The 19,454-nt window shown below is 47.8% G+C and overlaps 1 protein-coding gene across 7 annotated transcripts in view; it reads left to right on the top strand.

Moving 5' to 3' along the window:
- The first annotated feature begins 18,111 nt into the window (after positions 1 to 18,111).
- Positions 18,112 to 19,454, top strand: part of RPH3AL (rabphilin 3A like (without C2 domains)) — a 920,330-nt gene continuing 918,987 nt past the window's right edge. For 3 of the 7 annotated variants that reach the window (XM_069226386.1, XM_069226385.1, XM_069226392.1), the window contains exon 1: positions 18,165 to 18,299. Coding sequence is in view for 1 of the 7 variants with exons in the window: in XM_069226384.1 (XP_069082485.1) it covers positions 18,161 to 18,299 (139 nt within the window). In the remaining 6 variants the exon portion in view is untranslated. Of the gene's footprint in view, positions 18,300 to 19,454 lie in introns of all 7 variants that reach the window. The other 4 variants (XM_069226390.1, XM_069226384.1, XM_069226389.1 and 1 more) reach the window with 4 other exon arrangements.

The raw sequence follows: 19,454 nt of genomic DNA on the forward strand, positions 1-19,454 counted from the left end.
GAGATGCCCCAACCAATCTCAGCGGCGAGGAGGTGCCACGGCTACAAAGTCCACCACCAGAAGATGCCCCCAGTGACGACGGCAACTTTGGACTTCTGGATCTGGATGAACTCCCAGGCCCCTCAGAAACCACTGGTTGGTCGGCTACCCGAGCCCACACCCAGTCCACCACAAAGCCTCCCCCTTAAGTATCCAACACCACAGCAGACACCCAACGTCCCCAGACCTTTGTCCCCAAGACACGTCAATCAGCAGTGTGCCCACCTGAACAGGGATCCCAGTCCACACCTCACAAGCAAGACAATGAGGGTCCTGGGGTCAGTGGCAGTGGGCACACCGTTCAGGGGACACAGGCACAGGAGGCCAGGGACGGTCGAGGACAGCTGTGTGCCAGGGGGCGGACAGGCCCAGGAAACCGACTGCCCAGGAGGCACTCACTAATGTCCTGGGGGCTTATCAACAAGATGGGTTAGGTGATAAACATCATGCAGGAGAACCGGCGGCTGCAGGAGCAACACCACCAAGAGATTAAGAAAGAATTGCAGGCCCTGAACACCACCATGGTCTCCATTGCAGGGGTGCTGGGTGATATGGCCAACATCATGAGGGACTACACAGCACACCAGCGGGCCCCTTACACTAGAGTACACAGTTCCTAAACAATAGAAATCAGAAAGATAGGCACAGGTTCAGTAACAACACTTCTAATAATTAGAAGCATAAGCCCTCACACATCCAATGGATGTCATGCTTCATCTTGGGGGCTGCTCCTCGTCAAACCGGTGCTGCAATGTCTGACGGGCCCCACACAGGGCCAATTTGCCAGAGATCTTAAAAGAAATTGTGTGCCATAGTATGGGTTGGAATGGATTGACCAAGGCCTTCCGCACCAATTAAAACTTACCGTTTGGAGGACCTTGAGCAAATTTTATCCTGTTTTTTCTCTCTTCTGCCTTTTCTTCCCGAGGGGAGGTTTGAATCCATTCCAATCCTTACTATGGCACACACTTTCTTTTAAGATCTCCGGCAAAGTGCCCCTGTGTGGAGCCCGTCCGACATTGCAGCGCCAGTCTGACGAGGAGCAGGCCCTATGATGAAGCATGACATCCATTAGATGTGTGAGGGCTTATGCTTCTAATTATTAGAAGTGTTGTTACTGAACCTGTGCCTATCTTTCTGATTTCTATTGTTTAGGAACTGTGTACTCTTTTTGATTTGTTCAGTATTGAGGGAGGCTGTACACTGGACCTTGGTTAATCTCCCTGTCCCCCTTCTTTTGTTAAATTAAGGCCCCTTCCACTAGCCAGTCTACGGACCAGCCCTCCACATCTGCTGCAGCTAGTGGACAGGAGGCCCTGCCACAGGACCCACAGGACAGCAGCACCCCTCCCCCTGCAGAAGGTGAACCACCCCGCAAACGGTCCCTGCGACCCAGACAGACCTAGACCACCGGCAGGAAATGAGGCCCTCCTGAATGTCCCTCTTGTGTTCCACTGTGTCACTTTGTCCACTTTGATCTGCCATTGCTCCCCTTCCTTTGGCCTCTTGGACACTGGACCTGTGCAACAAACAGACTGGCCCACTACACTGGACTATTCCCAAACATCACCCCACTCTATTGCACTTCCCATTGTATACAAATTTTCAATATACACCCTTGGACACAACTTGAGTACTAGTGCTTTATCTACAGGTAATGTACAATGTTTTGAACTGTAATGAACTGCATGATCCTGTGTAAATGTCCAGTAACATGTTGATCCATCCAACAAATGTGTCTCAGCAGTCTGTAAACATCACAGCAGTACACTGTTGGCACAACACCAACATCTGCAATAAGGGAAGGCATGGGTGACAGCTAGGTGTGATGCAAAGGTAATGACTTGCATTATGCTGCAGTCACACAGCACAACACTAAAATGTGGAAATGTTTAATTCAACAGTCTTAACTGTGTGTCATTGGAAGTACTGCAGGATCAAATGTGACCTGTTGTCCACATCCTCATCCTCCTCTCTGTTCTCAGTGTCCACTGCTGCCACAGCTGCATTGTCACCCCCCTCCTCCTGCAGATAGGGTTCATGCCGTCTGAGGGCCAAATTGTGCAACATGCAGCACACAACAACGATTCTGCAGACCTTCTCAGGGGAGTAGCATAAGGATCCACCTGTCAGATGTAGGCACCTGAACCTAGCCTTCAGGAGCCGGAAGGTCCTTTCTTCAATCCTCCTGGTACGCCCATGAGCATCACTGTACCTATTTTGAGGCCCTGTTCTTGGATTTCTAACGGGTCAGGAGCCAGGACAGGTTTGGGTAGCCAGATTCACCTGCAAGAAGTAAAGGACACACATTATCCCTACACAATGGCACGGGCTATGACTCCTGAAGGTATACACTGACATACATTGGGTGGGGACTCAGGCTCACCTATTAGCCACACTCTGTGCCTCTGTAGTTGTGCCATCAGCTGTGGGACACTGCTATTCCTCAGGACAAAGGCACCATGCACCGACCCTGGATACTTGGCAGTGACGTGGGACATGTAATGGTCAGCAAGGCACACCATCTGGACATTGAGTGAGTGGAAACTCTTCCGATTCCTTTACACCTGTTCATTGGCCCTGCGGGGGACTAAGGCAATATGGGTCCTGTCAATGGCCCCAATAACATGTGGTATATGTCACATTGCATGGAATCCAGCCTTCACAGGGGTAAATCATCTACCTGGGGGAATGCGATGTAGCTCCACATGTGTTTGAGCAAGGCTGCCAAAACCCTTGCAAGCACAATAGAGAACACTGGCTGTGACATCCCTCACAAGTCCACTGTCACTTGGAAAGAGCCCGCTGCCAGGAAATGGAACACTGAGAGAACCTAAATAAGAGGGGGGATTGCTGTGGTGCTACGGATAGCAGGTATCAGATCAGGCTCCAATTGTTCACACAGCTCTGTGATTGTGGCCCTGTCCAAACGATAGGCGAGTATGATGTGCCAGTCCGCCAGTGTAGCCAAGTCCACAAGGGGTCTGTACACGGGTATTTGCCTCCTCCTATTCCTCGGCAGTGGTTGGTACCTAAGGGACAAAAATGTAAGAAAGGAGTGACATCAGGAACGATGAACACACTACAGCAGTGTACACAGAGCATGCTTGGATGTTGGACACTGGAATTGTGTAGGTCAGTACATTCGACTACAATGACGCACTTATCAATCTGTACATGTGTACCAGCATTAGAAAATGGCACCCACCTGTCCTGTATTCATGGACAGGTGGAAGTGACCTCAATCTGATGGTGTGCGCGTCATGGCGGGAGGCGGTCTGCACCGCTGTGCAATTTCTCATTGGCTAACATGGGCCTCTATGGAGAATGGGAACCAATGATGATCAACGTCAGCGGTGACGGTCTTCACCGCCACGGACGTGACCCCATTTACTTTCTACCACTTCACTTGATTCCTTACTTTCCACAGGACGACATCTCCACTGCGTGTGCTGCTGTGACCTGTGTCTGGAACTTGCGGTGGCTCGTGCAACAGGGGAAAGGGCCCCAGCCTTCACGTCGAAGGAGTTGGAGAGCCTTGTGTATGGAGTCCTACCCCAGTATGGGCAGTTGTATGGGCCTGCAGACCAACAGGTGAGTACACCATGGTTACGTTGCATGCGACATGGCTGCATGGAGATGTGTGTGTGTGTGTGTGCTGGCAGTGTGTCAGATGGGGGGGTATGGCTGGTGGCAGCGCTAATGCAGGGGTACGGGTCATGTGTGTGCCTGATGAGGGGATAATGCTTTTTGTGGGCCATATGTGTGACAGGCTGGATTGTCTGGTTAATGGTGTCCCACCTTCTGTGTGTCCTCTGCAGGTCAGTGCCCATCAGAAGAAGGGGTTTGTGGTGTGCCATCGCCAAGAACGTGAGGACCCTGGGGTCTATAGCAGGCAGAGCACCCACTGCAGGAAACGGTGAGAGCACCTGAGATGCTGGGCCCGGAAGACTGCGGAGGCCCAGCTGGGGACGGCGTCCTAATGAGGGAGGGGTGCCTGACGGAACCTGACTCTCCTGATGGCCGGCGGCATACTGGCAGTGGCCTACCCAGAGCTGGATGGGCGCTTGAGGGCATCACAGCAGCCACAAGGGGGTGGGTACAGTGTGTTTTTCAACCAACTCTGTTGCCTGGCATGGGATTTGAGGTGCAGGGTACTAGTCAGCGGATGCCCCAATATGTCAGTTCAGACATTGCTGCGTGGTCCAGCTCAGGTTAATAGGGTGGAAAGCATGTATTAGATAGCTAGGTAGGTGGCTTCCCATCTCAGACAGGGTTTAGCTGGTCCCAGTTGGTGTGTAGCTCACAGTGTTTGGCTCCTACCTGCTGTGGTAATTAGCCGATGGTATGCCAGTGTGGTCCATACTGCCCATTATGAGTCTCAGTGTGTGACAGTGATGTGTCTGCCATCTGTGCTGTTGGTGCTGAGATTGACCTTGTGCTCCCTTTCTCTCTCCCCCCTCTCTCTCCTTTTGTCTACCTATCCTTGTGTGCATTAGCATTATCTAGCGAAGGAGCAGGGGCACTGGCGAGTGAGGAAGCTGCAGCCCACGTGACCCAGGAGGCAGAGTCCACTGATGCTGAGGGGACCAGTGGGATGGAGGGCGAGGGGAGCACCATGGCGGGGACAGGAGGTGATACCACTGACTCCTGATTTGTCCTCCAATGGGAGCTCCCTGGTGGTGGTGGACCCCTCTGGGACCACCCCCGCTATAGGTTCTACTGCCACCCCGTACCAGCACCGCCCTCCCAGTAGCCCCCCTCCATGTTGCCCATGCCCGCTCACCCAGGAGAGTGGGCGTCTCCTTCGCCCCAGGCACCCCAGGTCCTGCCCCAGTCAGCCCTGCTGCCCTCAGTGAGGAAGCTATTGACCTCCTGAGATCCATCTCTGCAGGCCAGTCAACCATAGTGAATGCCATCCAGGGGATGGCATCCCAGATGCAGCAATGCTATGCCTTCCTGGAGTGCATCCACGATAGCTTTGCCACCCTACAGAGATCGTTTCAGGCTCTGGCCTCTTCACTGACGGCAGCCAGTGTCCCTGTTTCATCCGTCCCCCCTCCAAGTACCACTACCCAGTCCCGGTTTCCTCACCCCCAACCCATCCCACGCACACATTCTGACAAGCATGCACCCAAAACAACACACAAGACTCGCACAGACAAACACAAGCAGCACACTTCAGTCCACAAGCACTCACACAGCCAACACACAGATACACACGAATCATCCACTGCCTCCACTGTGTCCCGATCCTCCTCCTCCCTCACAGTCACATACCCACTCACACCTGCATGCACTGCATCAACAGTCCCAGAACCTGCCACCTGTACAGCCTTGTCCACTGTCACAACAGCAGATCCGCAGACATGCACCCCCACACCAAATGTGCAGTCACCACCACCACTACCTCATGCAGCACACCCACCTCACTTGCAGACACCACTAAAACATCCATCCACATGTCCTGTTTGTCCTCCCCTACCCTGTCTGCCCCCCTCCAGAGACACACACATGCTCACACTCAGACCCCCAACAACCATCAACCTCACACACACACACACTGTCCATCCACCTGCACCCAAGTCCAGCACACCTACTCCTTCTACAACCACTCCCTCTACCTCCACTCCCATCCCTCCTCCCACATCCCATCCCATTGGCCCTAAAAAGCTTTTCCTTGCCCACCTTCACGTCTTCCCTCCCCCACCCCCCATCCTGCCCGTAAGAGGAAGATCCCACCACCCCAGCCCAGTACCTCAAGCACCCAGTCTGACACAGCTCCACCCCCAACCCCATCCCCAGTCTGACTCCAGCTGCCACTAAGGGGCACATGAGTGTGACGCCGGCCCCTTGCACCAAGGACACTCCTCCTTCCCCCCAAAACGGAGGGCTAAAGTGGTGCCCCCTCCCAAACAGACTGGCAAGACCACAGGGCCACCTCCAAAACCTAGGGCCAAGGAGGCCCCACCCAACTCCCAGGCCAAGGAGGCCCAAACCAAATCCAAGGCCAAGGAGGCCCAAACCAAATCCAAGGCCAAGGAGGCCACACCCAAAACCCATCCAAGTAGGCCACACCCAGATCCAAGGCCAAGGAGACCCCAAACCAAATCCCAGGACAAGGAGGCCCCAGCCAAATCCAAGGCAAAGGAGGCCACAAACCAAATTTCAGGCCAAGGACGCCACAAACCAAATCCCAGGCCAAGGAGGCCCCAAACCAAATTCCAGGACAAGGAAGCCCCAGCCAAATCCAAGGCAAAGGAGGCCACAAACCAAATTTCAGGCCAAGGAAGCCACAAACCAAATCCCAGGCCAAGGAGGCCCAAACCAAATCCAAGGCGAAGAAGGCCCCAACCAAATCCAAGGCCAAGGAGGGCCCACACAAATCCAAGGCCAAGGAGGGCCCACACAAATCCAAGGCCAAGGAGGGCCCACACAAATCCATGCCCAAGGAGGCCCCAATCGAAATCATGGCCAAGGAGGCCCCACTCAAAACTGTGCACAAGGAGCCCCATCCGGAACCAGAGGCCATGGAGCAGCATCCCGAACCAAAGGTCAGGGAGCACCATCAATAACCAGTGGGCAAACAGCCCCCTCCAGAACCAGTGAGCAGGAAGCCCCCTCCCAATGAGTGCCTTACCCAACCCCCCCACCCCATGAGGTGCCTACCCATTTCCAACATGATGCCCCAGAACAGTGGAGTCCTGTTGTTGTCAGGAGTCAAGTTGGGGCTTGGACTTTGCCCTGTGGGCAATTGTGACTTTGGACTGCCCTTTGGGTCTGCATGTATTTATTTCTGCAGTTGTGTATGTTTTTACATTTTATATATTCATACAACAGGAATACAGTGGTTGGAACTGTGTATGTGTCCTGGGTTTCTTTACTCCAGGGTTCTGTTACTGTTATTTTCCTCTGCATCTGGTTCTGGGTGTGTGGTGTGTGTATGGTGTGTGGTGTGTGTATGGTGTGTGTTGTGCGTGTGTGTGTGTGTGTCACTCCCCCCTCTCCCTCCCTTGTGTGCTAGGCAACTGTACTCACCGTCATTGTCTTTGTTGGCGTTGGTGCTCCAGGATGGCCATGGCGTAGTACAGCATCGGGAAGACTTGCAGTTCAGGTTCCATGGCGGCCGCAGATTCCTGTGTGTCCCTGGAGGGGAGTGTCTCCTTTTATATGATGTGTTTCTACCAGTCTTTTGATGGTGTTGCTAACGCCCCGAAAATCCTGGTGGTGTGCTATGTCATAAAATGGTGGGCGGATCCTTGTCTTCATCCTGCCTGTAGGTGGCTACTGCTGTGTCGCTGTTTGTACCGTGCTGGCGGTTGGTGTGGTACATTGGCTGTCTATAGGAGGGCTCACTGCCATGGTCATTATTTGGTAGTCATTACCGCCAGCCTGTTGGCGGTGATACCGCCACATTAACCCTGGGGACAGAAGACCACCAGGGTCATACTGACCACCTAAGTGAGCTATAAAAATGTTACAAAAACACACATCCGCCCAAGGCATCAAATATTACCAGACCAAAATACACTTTTTTGCTGAAAAAAATTGAAATACAAAAAACTCCACATTTTTTATTCAATCCAATGCCATTCCTGGCATAACTGATGTTTTAAAACAGCATATACCACAGAAACAGTTGATTCATATACATGTGACTAGTACTGGCTGGATGGCCCAGGAGCAGACTAGCCCACATAGTAAAATAAATAAATAGTGCAAATTTAACAAACATTGAGAAAATGTACTGAACTGTGCAAATGTTTTCCGTTGCAAAAGATAAACAATTCAATGCAAAATAATAACTAGAACCCCACTCAAACTCCAGGCCACCCACCACAACCACAATTAAATTTAAAAATAGAATAAAAGTACAAATAAATACTGGTGCATGCCCTCGATCAAACAAACACCCTTTTGACAACGTTTTTCAACTTACTCATGATATCACAAAAACAATGTCCTTAAACATCGCAGCAGGAATTGCAGACAAAGAGAGTGATCCTTCCACCTTGAAATCCAAACCAAAAGTGACCAAGAGATGTACAAAGCAATCAGAGGAGGCTGCTGGGCAGGCAGAGGAAGTTAAAGTCTCTGTGGGGTCTTCCTTCCTGTTGCAAAAAAGAGAACATTTAAAAAAAATACTTTTTGCACTAAGAAAACAACCTGAATGGTCTGTTGGAATAGAATAGTCACTTGAAAACGTCTTTTTGAGTAGATTTAGCTGCTCCTTGAGTAGAGAATCTGCGGTTGCTCACGTTCACCGGCATCACAGAAATAGCGCTGAATGGCTCTGTGGCAACCAGAAGTCGTGCGAGCGGCCAGCATATCTTGTGTATGCTCGCTAGCTGCCGGCAAATCTCATCACACTCGCCAGCACACTCCAAAACAAGTCTTGGGCATGCCAACAAAAAAAAAAAATCTGTAAGACACAGGATGGCAAAATTTAGTGGGAACTCCGCATTACACACATAGCATGGAGTTCCCGAATTCTACCAACCCCGCAAACTGAATATTTCCCCAAAGACCTAATGCTAATTCTGCTGGAAATAATTATAAATGAATATAGTCTGGCTCCTGGACAGTTTTTAAACTATGGAGCACTCACAATATGCACCTCTTACTGTAGACTTTTTTCATATGGTTTGGAGCTGGACAGAAAGATGGAAAGAAAGTCTGAGGTTTGCTTGTTGGGAGGATTCAATCGCCCCAAACCCAAACAAAAATGGGTAATAGATTCCTAGACTTGGCATTAGCATTGGTCAAACGTTTAGTAGCAATGATGTGGAAGAAAAGTAGTGGCCCTTCCTGTGGTAGGTAGATAAAGGGTGTCAACCTATGGTTTGGGGTGGAAGAGGATGCTCTGCGACATGAAGAGGCGCTTGGGATGCATAAGCGTCCATTGTCTGTTTTGTGGAGTGAAGTGATACTGAGCTTTGCTGAATACACCTGTACACCAGGACCCCAACAAACAGTTTCAGTAGAAGTGTGAAGCCGGAGGTAATGAGACATACCTGTATACACACTACATCCTTAGTGCCTATTTGGATAGTATTTTTTAGCTGGGGGCCCATATCTGAACAGTTAAAAGAATGCTACTTCACCGCTAATTAATACATAGATTTAAAGCTTAATAGGGATCTTTGTCACTGACTCACTTTGATAAGATTCGGTTATGTACTTTTTATTTCTCATTGTTAATACGGAAAATATGAACCACATCCCAAGAGACATGTATGCTATTATGTAACTGTATTTTAGCTTGTAACCTAATGCAATGTATAGCTGAAAAGTTATAACAAAAAAGTTTTCAAAAAGTGGGAGGATTTGGTGCTGTGGTCTGTGAAGAGTACGAAAGCCCGATCGCAGGGAGTCCAGACACCCGTTACATTAAAAAAACTCATTGAGGTGGTTGTTAATGTGTTTTTAGTGACTCTTGGATTCATATGGCAACAGGTAAATATGATTATAGTCATTCAAAGTGGAGGGGTGCAGGAAATATTTTTTTGTTATTACCAGAGCAACAATCATAGCCTGTTTTTGTGTAGCTTGAACACAGACATGATATTGTGATTAGGTAGGTCAGTAGTTGGTGAGCAGATGGGCACCAAAGCACAAGAGATAACTGAGGCAATGGATCAATAGGTTGTTTATAGGGATAAAGGAGTGAACCGAGTCAGTGCTGAATATGATATATTGAATTCCAAAGGAGAAGAGAGAGTGGGCTTAGGTATAAATGAGGTACAACAATGTCTTGAAACATAACTTATAAGGGCTAGAAGGAGCAGCATCAATATCCACATTGTTGGCAATTGAGGGTGTAGAGAAGTCTCTCACAAAATACTTTCCCATACAAGAGGGGTGGCCATATTGTAAGGAAGTAGGTGCTTTGGAACACTGTGCTGTAATATCCGGAAAACACAGAACAATGGAAACTTCTTGAAGTCCATCTTACTTGAGACCAGTGTGATCTGCACATACATCGGCGTTGACCTTCTCGTAGGGTTACTGGCTCCCCAGGAGACTGGTAGCATCCGAAGAGGGAGAAGCGAGGATTTCTGTTTATCATAGAGTCCTATGCAACGATAGCGGCCAGAAAGTTCCAAGGTCTTTGAATCAGCATTGAAATTACACCAATTAAACCATCACAATGTAACATGATTGACTCAGAGATACATAAAAGGTAAACGTGATAGGAGCAAACAGAAATGACATTGCAGTAATCGAGCCAGTGTGTTGTATTGGTGAGGTTCTGCATATTGCACGGACGCGCCACTGCACACCACCGCAGTCCACTCCAAACCTCACCAATCGCGAAATAAGGAGGCAGCAAAATAACCACAGCGGGAAGTACAAATCTCGAAGGCTGGTGATACAAAGGTCACCAGAGGAACTGATGGCACTGGAAAGCTCCTACATGGCTTCAGAGCCTTTGTGTTCCAAGGCTGAGCAGCAACTTGGGCGCTGTAGTCCAGATCAAAAAACCTTTAAAAATGGCATATTCTGGTTGGAGGAGCTGGTGTTGTGGGAGATGGCAGCTTCTTTTTCAGGCTCCTCTTCGCTTTTGACCCCTTTGTGACAGACCTCCGTCTGTCCCAGGCTGGTATTTACACTGTGATGCTGATGGGACATGACTGTAGGTGCTCTGAAGTCCGATGAGAGAGTGGCTGCTGTATAATTGGTATTGAATCAGTTTCTCCTTAAGATCAGCAGCAGGTAACACTGAGAACGATGAGTAAGGGTGGCACGGGAGCCCCCAGCACCCATGTAAGGCGCAGGCAGTGTCAGTCCCAGACTAGACACTCAACTCGTGGGGGCTGGGATGCACCAAGCAGCAGAAGGCTGGCTCTGGTGTATTAGTGCAGATCCTTGCAACCTGGCAATGGCCCTGAGACAGACGTGTAGACCATCTGATCCTCAGTGAGACTATGCAGAGAAAGGTAGAAAAGGCAGAACGAAGGGGGGAGAGAAATTATTGAAAACAGTGACAAAGGGAGAAAAAAGGATGGCAAAGAACTTACAAGGTTGCGATAAAGGGGCACAGAGTGTAGGGTGGCAGATTAAAAATGCATGAGGGGGAATCAGGGCTACACTTCTTTGGTATTTCAGCACTCCGACATTCGTCAGCACTGGTAATGGGCTTCTGATAAAAACTTTGGGTCTTGGAGTTTATTTTTTTGCAGACTAGGCATCGTATTGACATAGCGAAATAGAGTTAATAGGATTTCTTGTACACCTCGGTGGTGGTAATGTGGAACAAGAGGGCAACAATTCAGCCACAGGGAACCTGGCTAGAGGCTACAGAGAAATGATGGCACTCTTTACACGAAAAGATGAAAAAAAGATCTGAGGCTATGGAATCATGCCTGGAGAGAATGGAGTCAAAGTGTTAGGAAAAAAAAATAGTGAGGCCATGGCGTAGCAAGGTGCTGCAGCTGAAGGGTCAGACCAGGGGAGTTGAGAACATAGTTCAGGAGCATAAGGCCTGAAAGCTTGACAGCAAAATAGAAGCAACTTTGGATGAATGTTGTGCTTTACAAATATTAAAACGAATACTAACATTAAAAAAGAATTGTAAGTACTTTGGTTCCTGACTTAAATATGATACATAAGACTTATAGGCTACTCTCCTAAGCTTCAGCTCTATCTACAGCCTTGAAAGGAGGAAGCATCATAGTGGTGCTCCAGGACCCTGATCTCCGAGACCCAATAGTACTCAAGGTGGCTTTATTGAAATGGTAGGACAGTGCTCCTCTTTCTAGACTATGGAGACCAGATGCAAAGAAAGAGAACACAGTTGCAGACAGTTAATGGGCAATTAGGGCCTTTTTGTAGAAATTTGCAAGACTCAAGGTGTGGCATGGAGATAAGTCTTAGATATTCTCCAATGTTAATGTGGCAAAGAGCTTCTTAGCCTAGAGATGGCTGCTGACATTGAATAGCAGTGTAATATTACGGTGTGGTGAAGCCTGTTAGGGCCTGCATTGAGTCGCCATTTTAGATTGCACATTTTAGCTTGACATCTTTTTCTGATGGTGACTTTTTTACATATTTTTACACTTATGTGATAATGTACTGAGAAGACACTGTACTTGCAGCTTATTCCTCATATGCTTTGCTGCCTTGTAGTCTGTACACCTTGTCTAAGGCTAGACACACAGAACGCAATGCCCATGTATCATGATTGTCCATTGGAGATAGCTCTGAAGCTCCGGACACATGATCTCATCAGCTCTGCACCTCTAACACAGTGCAATATGTACAGTGCTTTCATTATACAAACTGTCTCTGAGGTACAATGAGCAGGTTAACACTTCTGCTGGGATTATCCCCGAATGCGGTGCACTATGACTGAGATGCAGTCCCGCTGTCTCTGATCTCTATCTCGCAAAGGACACTAGCCTGCACTACATCGGACTGGCTTCCTGGCACTTCTTACCCAGGAACGGGGTTTAGGCTATCCCAATGGATCTGGCAGAGGGTATTCCCACGATGGTCTTGATAGAGTAGGTCAGTGATACTCAAAGTACGGCCCTCTTAACCTTTATATGAGGCCCCCTGATCAGCAGCAGCACCCCGTAGATGTTCACTCGTCTCAGCACTAGCATAAAAAAACAAAAATAAACAGGCAAGTATTTTTTTAAGGGTTGATTGAAGTTAAAGAAAGGAAGTAACTAGGTCGTCCTGCGCCACTTAACTATAAGAACACCTTCATTTTCAAAGCCCTCTTTTAGTAAAAGTGTAAAAATATAGTAAGGTCTCTTACAAATTCAGAGGGTGTATTTCATTAACATGCAGAATCATTTTACTTTAGTACATCATATTATATCAATGCATTGAGAGGTATTTTTTAAAGTGTTAATTTTGAAACATGAATTTAGAAACATTAATTCTTCTCCACACACTGACAACATTGCCAATAGTGAACTAAGAGGCAGGTTAGTTGTTATTTTCACTCATAGAGTGGCCTGGGTTCCTATTACACATGAACAACACCCACCTTTCCGCCCCCCCCTCCCTCCAAGACTGCCACTTTGCTGGCATCAATGTGGCCCTCGTCGCATCACAGACTAAACTTTGCGGCCCCTGAAACAGTGTTTGTGAGCACCAATGGTGTAGGTAGTATTAGATAGGAGTGTAACAACGTAGTAACATTATCATGGTTGAATTGTTAATCTTTTTACTATTCTCATAATGCTGGTAACCATGCTTGTTTCATCTGCCTAATAATAGCTTATTCTTTCTATGCAAGAATATGAGTGTTTCAATAAATGTTTGAAAAAACATTTTGTAACTTTTCCATTTACCTTGGGCATGCAGAGTAACAGTGAAAGGGTAGATTGTGTCCATGATTTCCTTGGGAATCAGAGTAGTCATGTTCGAGGTTGCTGATGCCATCTGGTACCATGTAAGTTTAGGGGTTCAGATGGGGCACTGTGGGCTAGCTAGGAATCGGGTCAACATTTCCTGATGGTGTAGGCCCATCTGAGTTCTTATATCCTGAAGTTTATGTTGACCCCATACACAGCCCTACCTAATTCGTAGGAACCGAATAACAGTGGAGAGGAATCTTGAAGGAGTAGACTGCTTTGCACTGTTGGATTATCCTTAAAAGTCACAGATAGTTGGGGGATAGGTTTGAGGGGCACTTTTAAATACAATCGAGTTTATGTATAAAATATTTCCTTCACTTCCTGAATTCCTTTTTAAGCTTTCCTTGTCCCCATCCAAGCCTGTCCCCTGGCTAAAAATTTCACCTTTCTTCCTTTTCTTAAAGGTGTAAAGGTTAATTTTAATTTGTGCTTTATTCCATGTGCACCACAATGAGCGTGGTGGTGGCATTTGGGAGTGTGTCTCTTATTTTTCAATTTTCTTGAGTTACATGGCTAGTCACTGAGGAGGGTAATGTGGACGTGTAAGGTGGTGAAGAGGTCCCAGAATTATAAGAATATGAAGTCCTTGTTCTGCATGGGAAGTCTGTATATGAGGTGGAAGGTAGTGGATTGAATTGTGGGAAGTGGGACTGGCGGTTGAGAAGCTGAATGGATTATTCATTGCTTGCATATGGTGCAGACCCTGGAGAAAATATTGGTGATGGTGAGGCCTTCTTCATTCGTATATGCTTGGATTGTGTACTGGATACTGGATTCTGCAGCTTGTTGAAACAAGAATGACTGGGACGTGCAAGGGCATGGTGGTGAGCCATGTTTCTGTGATGAAAGGTGCAACAAGATTGTGACAAGTACTCTGTCTCTTATGCGATAATGAGGAAAAAGGAGGCTTTAAATTGCATGTAAGTCAGCATCCAACACAGCAGGCTGCAACAGGGTCACGAACCCTTATAAATCATCTATGGTACTTCTTAAAAAGAAGACAATGTCACAGGCACTTACTTGCTACAGTCCCAGTCTCTATAATCAGGCAGAAAAACAGAAATTGGCAAAACCATATTCTCCAACACGTTTCAGGAATCTCTGCTCCCTTGATCAAAGAGATATTCAAAGATATTCAAAACCTCTTTTCCCCTTCCATTCAGTAACGGCTGGCAGCTTTGGGAGGGGGGTGGGCGGGGCTCACACACAGACTCATTCTTTCACACACAGACATGCACGCTCATCCATTAACAACACTCATTCCATTCAAACATGCACGCACGCACCAAACATTCATTTTACAAGATCACACACATTCATTCTTTCACACACGCACGCACATCCATTAACAACACTCATAACACTCAAACATGCATGCGCGCACCAAACATTCAATGTAAAACATAACACACATACATACACACACACACACACTTACCTTTAGCCTCCAGGTCCCAGGAGGGTTGGGACTGCTGCCTTCCCTCAGCAGTCCCAGCCTCGTCACAGAGTGGGATGGGGTCAGTGAGACTGCTGACCCCACCCCAGTCTGTGACGAAGTGTCACTGATTGACACTCGCCCTGGGCGCTTCAGGGCTTAAACTGAAGCGTCCAGGGAGAGTGTCAATTGGTGACGCTTTCCTCGTCACCCAGGGGAGGGCCTCGAGGCACCTTTGCTGGGCCGAGGAGGTCACGCCCATAGGAGCTGTGATCTCCTCAGCCCAGCAAAGTTCAGCTCAGGCAGCCAGGAGTCTGCGCAAATCGCGCATGTCTGCTCCTGGCTGCCTGACCTGAACATGAAGAGTGTCTGTCAGGCTGACCTTTGTTCAGCCTGACAGACACTCTTTATGGGGTGGGGGGGCGTGGCCCCTCTGCCCTAAAGGACGGGCCGCCACTGCTTCCATTATAACTAACATATTAAACATAAAGGATGGACTACAATTACTACTTGGACCAATGGCAGCCATCTTGAAGTGTATTCCTACTTAGAAAGTTCAACTTAAATTAGGTATCATACTTGAACACACATTTCCTGCGTATTATTTTCTACTCCTATACAATTGATTACTTCAATTTCCCTCCTATACATACATATCTAATGTTTTCAAAATTACTTAAAGATACATGAACTCATTTATTACTTATTCAAATAATCATACCTCATGTGGAGTCACCAATCTTGCTCCTATTAGTACATTTATAAGTAGTCCAAATGTACCCTGAAGATACAATAGCTATTTCTAGGTGCTGTGTGCCCATAGTAACATAAGCTTAACCCATAATGTCCACTTTATATAGTGTTCATGCTGGTGGGAGATGTTTAATAACAAAGTTCAGAAATGTGGCACAGTCTGCCTTAACCCCTTCGCTGCCAGGCCTTTTCCCCTCCTGTGCCGAGCCTTTTTTTTGGCTATTTGGGGCAGTTTGCGCTTAGGCCCTCATAACTTTTTGTTCACATAAGCTACCCACGCCAAATTTGCGTCCTTTTTTTCCAACATCCTAAGGATTCTAGAGGTACCACGACTTTGTGGGTTCCCCTGAAGGAGACCAATAAATTAGCCAAAATACAGTGAACATTTTGTTTTTTTCAAAAAAATTGGAAAAAAGGGCTGCAGAAGGCAGCTCGTGTTTTTTTCCCTGAAAATGGCATCAACAAAGGGTTTGCGGTGGCAAGATCACCATCTTCCCAGCTTTCAGGAACAGGCAGACTTGAATTGGAACATTTGCTTGCAATCCGGCTGCTAAAACGCTGAGAGACACTTCAAAGGGAAGGAAATTCCTTTCCTTCCCATTTAAGCCTCTCCGGCCTCCTCCACGTGATCGGAAGAGAAACGCTTTTGCATTTCTCTTCCGCTTCCAGCGCGATGGGAGGAGGCCTCTGTGACGCGCTGACGTCACAGAGGGGGGTGGGGGAGTTGGGGGTGGAAGGGGAAGGGCTTCCCCTTCCATCCCTGCCTTTGGGGGGTGAGGGGGAACCCCACAGAGGGAGGAACTAGCGCTTCCTCTGGGCTCTGTGCCCAGGACGTAATGGTTACATCCTGGGCACACGAGCACTGTGCCTCAGGACGTAACCATTGCGTCCTGGGCTAAGAAGGGGTTATTCTAAATACAAACTGCTCAAATTTCAGTTTTACATCAACAAGACAATAAGGCCCTCATTTTAACCCTGGCGGTCTTTGACCTCCAGGGTTATTGTGCTGGTAGTACCGCCAACAGGCGGGCAGTACTACCAGCTGCATCATGACCGTTGCGGTCCTGCCACGCTCATACCGCCGGGACCAGTGGTTGTAATCCACCAGTCTGTCCATGGTGGTAATTACCGCCATGGAAAGGCTGGCGGTAACGGGACTCGGGCCCCTGCACTTAGCATGGGCAGTGCAGGGGCCCCCAGGCACAGTCACATCGCGCAATCCACTGCCCGAATTACGGGCAGTGGATTGTGCGACAGGTGCAGCTGCACCCGCCGCATCGCCACATTGCCGCCGGCTCCATTAGGAGCCGGCTGCAATGTTACGGCCCAGCAGGTATGTCGAAATGCGGCCTGCTGGCGGTTCAATATCGAGTTGAAATGAGGGCCTAAATCATGACTTTGGAAGAGTGGGAAGCAGAACAATTGTTACGCCTGGAAAAGAGCAACATGGATCAAAGCAGAAACAGCATGGGGCTAGCGCCCACGGAATGTTATTCCAAGATTTGCATTGCCACCCCCTCTTCATCAGTATAAACACGATCCTCCCTTTCAGTGCTTGTGCTAAACTCAACAAATTCATATGGCAACCATTGCAGATCTAGGACAGATTCCTTTCCCAGAGAAAAGTAGCCGCCCCCTTGCAAATGTAATGGTCATTTTAATTGAAAATGTTTTGTCTGCAATGGCAGTGCACTACCACACTACATATAAACCACTCTATACCACACCACTGTACAACCCTCAACATCCCTCCATTCTGTCACTCCTTTCTACTCCAGTATACAACACTCCACTGTATTTTATAACACACTATGCCAATTCACTCGGACACTCCACTCTATAACCCTATGCTACTTTCTTCCACTCTACACTACCCTAGTCCATGACACTTCCCTCTACAACACTCAATTCCACTCCACTCCCGTAACTTTTAGGCACACTTAACAGCAGTCACGCACATGGCTAAAACACATTTGCAATGCTAATACCTTTTGCAAAGGTGCGACCTATTGGCTTTGCCAGTGCTTGTTAATACCGTTTTTGTCTTTGTCTACTTAACGCAGCTCCAGAACACATTTTAAAGAGCATTTTCCATATTTCCTCTTTTAAATATGCACTTAAATAAGGGAAAAAAATGCCGGCTTTAGGGGTTTTTCTAAATAGTTGTACCGCCCAGTGCATTTAAATACTGGTCCTTGCGGTGAAAGAAAACGGCCAAATAGCAACCACAGTTGCACTCGTTCTTCTCCCATCAGGTAGAGCTCACTATCCGCAGTCAGTCTTCAGACTGAGTGTTAACCCCTCAGCCATACCAGTTTTAACAGATTCCTACAGCGTACTGATTCTTATTAAACAGGTCCCGCAGGTCCTGCTCAGGCAGAGTAGCACCTACGCCTTCCGGAGTACTGGAGATCCTTTCCGGTGCAGCAGGAGGGCGTGTTTTGGGCGGATGGGCGTGGTCTTGTGTTGTGGGCGGATCATATTTCCAACCAATCTCAGAATCCACGGGGAAGTACAGCCGTAAAGGCCCTCCCAGTAACACCCTTTACCCAGAAACTTTATGACAGCTTACCTTGTCTTCAGGTGGAAGTTGGTTAGAGTCGGAGGAACAGCTGAGGCAGTCGTGTTTTTCAAGATCTTCTGGCGGGAGGTAGGACTCACGTCCGGGAACCTCCCGTCCAATTTTGGAGGGTTAGCTTGTAAGTTCTATATATTTCATTTTATGCTAAACGTCTGCTGTCATTGTTTCGATCTGACAGGGAAAGTTTCTGGTTTTGTCCTTTCTGGACATATTGAATGGCTACCAAGCTTCATTCTTGCTTGCCAGAGTCCTAAGATTTTGAGGTTTGAGTGCTGTTTGGGGCACCGGCAACGTTTCTAGCAGTAAAACACGTTCTGTTTGTCCTGATATAAATACATTTAGCTCTCCACCCTTATTTGGATTTGTGCGTCTGTAAATGAGTTAGGCGATTTGTGCTGGCACAAGTGGACTGTGTGGTCACGGTATAAAATACGTATTTAATGGCTTTTCGTTGTTTTGTTCGTAAAAATGTTTAAAATATATAGGTATTTTCTTTTACAAAAATACAGGTCATTGTGTCCGGTGAAATTGTGTATCTGTCTGCAGCAGCACGTATTCATGGTGCCTTGTAGAGTCAAGGGGCCCAACGATTTTACGGTGCAACAGACAAACACAGGACACCGCGCATCACGTCTGCAAGTGAGCCCCGATACCACGCCCCCCCACCTTTTGCCATCCCGGTCATCTGGATTCGTGCAGTAATGAATGACCACTGATGTCCGGCAAAATGGCTTCTTACCTACCCTCCCATTTATTAGTTTATGTCTTATGTAGCATCTCCGGATTAGAGCTAAGATCATACCGTATGTTGTCCTCGCCCTTTCCTCTACCCTTACTCCCGTTATCACCTTTCACTTCCTGCCTACTCTCCTTACACCTGCTACCCCCTCTTTCCGCAATCCCGACTTCTCCCCTCCCCCTTCTGTTAAATACTATGCGCTCTTCAATTCTTCCCCGGTCGCTACTCTTCTACCCAGAACCGGTCAATTTTTAAACCTATGCCCCACTTATTACTTTAACAAATTATCAGTTCTGTGTAACACGCTGTTGTTGACCTGTAAAGCGCATATATACTTTCGGTGAAATTGCACTAACGAAATCTGCTACATAAACTAATTAAAAAACGTAGGCTCCAGAATTGTTGAAAGTGTTTCAGCAGTTTGCAACCCCCCCCCACCCTCACCAAAGGTGGCCCTTAACTCCGCGCCCAATATCCCAACACTTCTGAGCTAAGTCTGCTGTAGTCACTCGACTTCATTGGGATGATGGTGGG

Source organism: Pleurodeles waltl, chromosome 3_1 (genome assembly GCF_031143425.1).
Source record: "Pleurodeles waltl isolate 20211129_DDA chromosome 3_1, aPleWal1.hap1.20221129, whole genome shotgun sequence".
NCBI lineage: Eukaryota > Metazoa > Chordata > Amphibia > Caudata > Salamandridae > Pleurodeles > Pleurodeles waltl.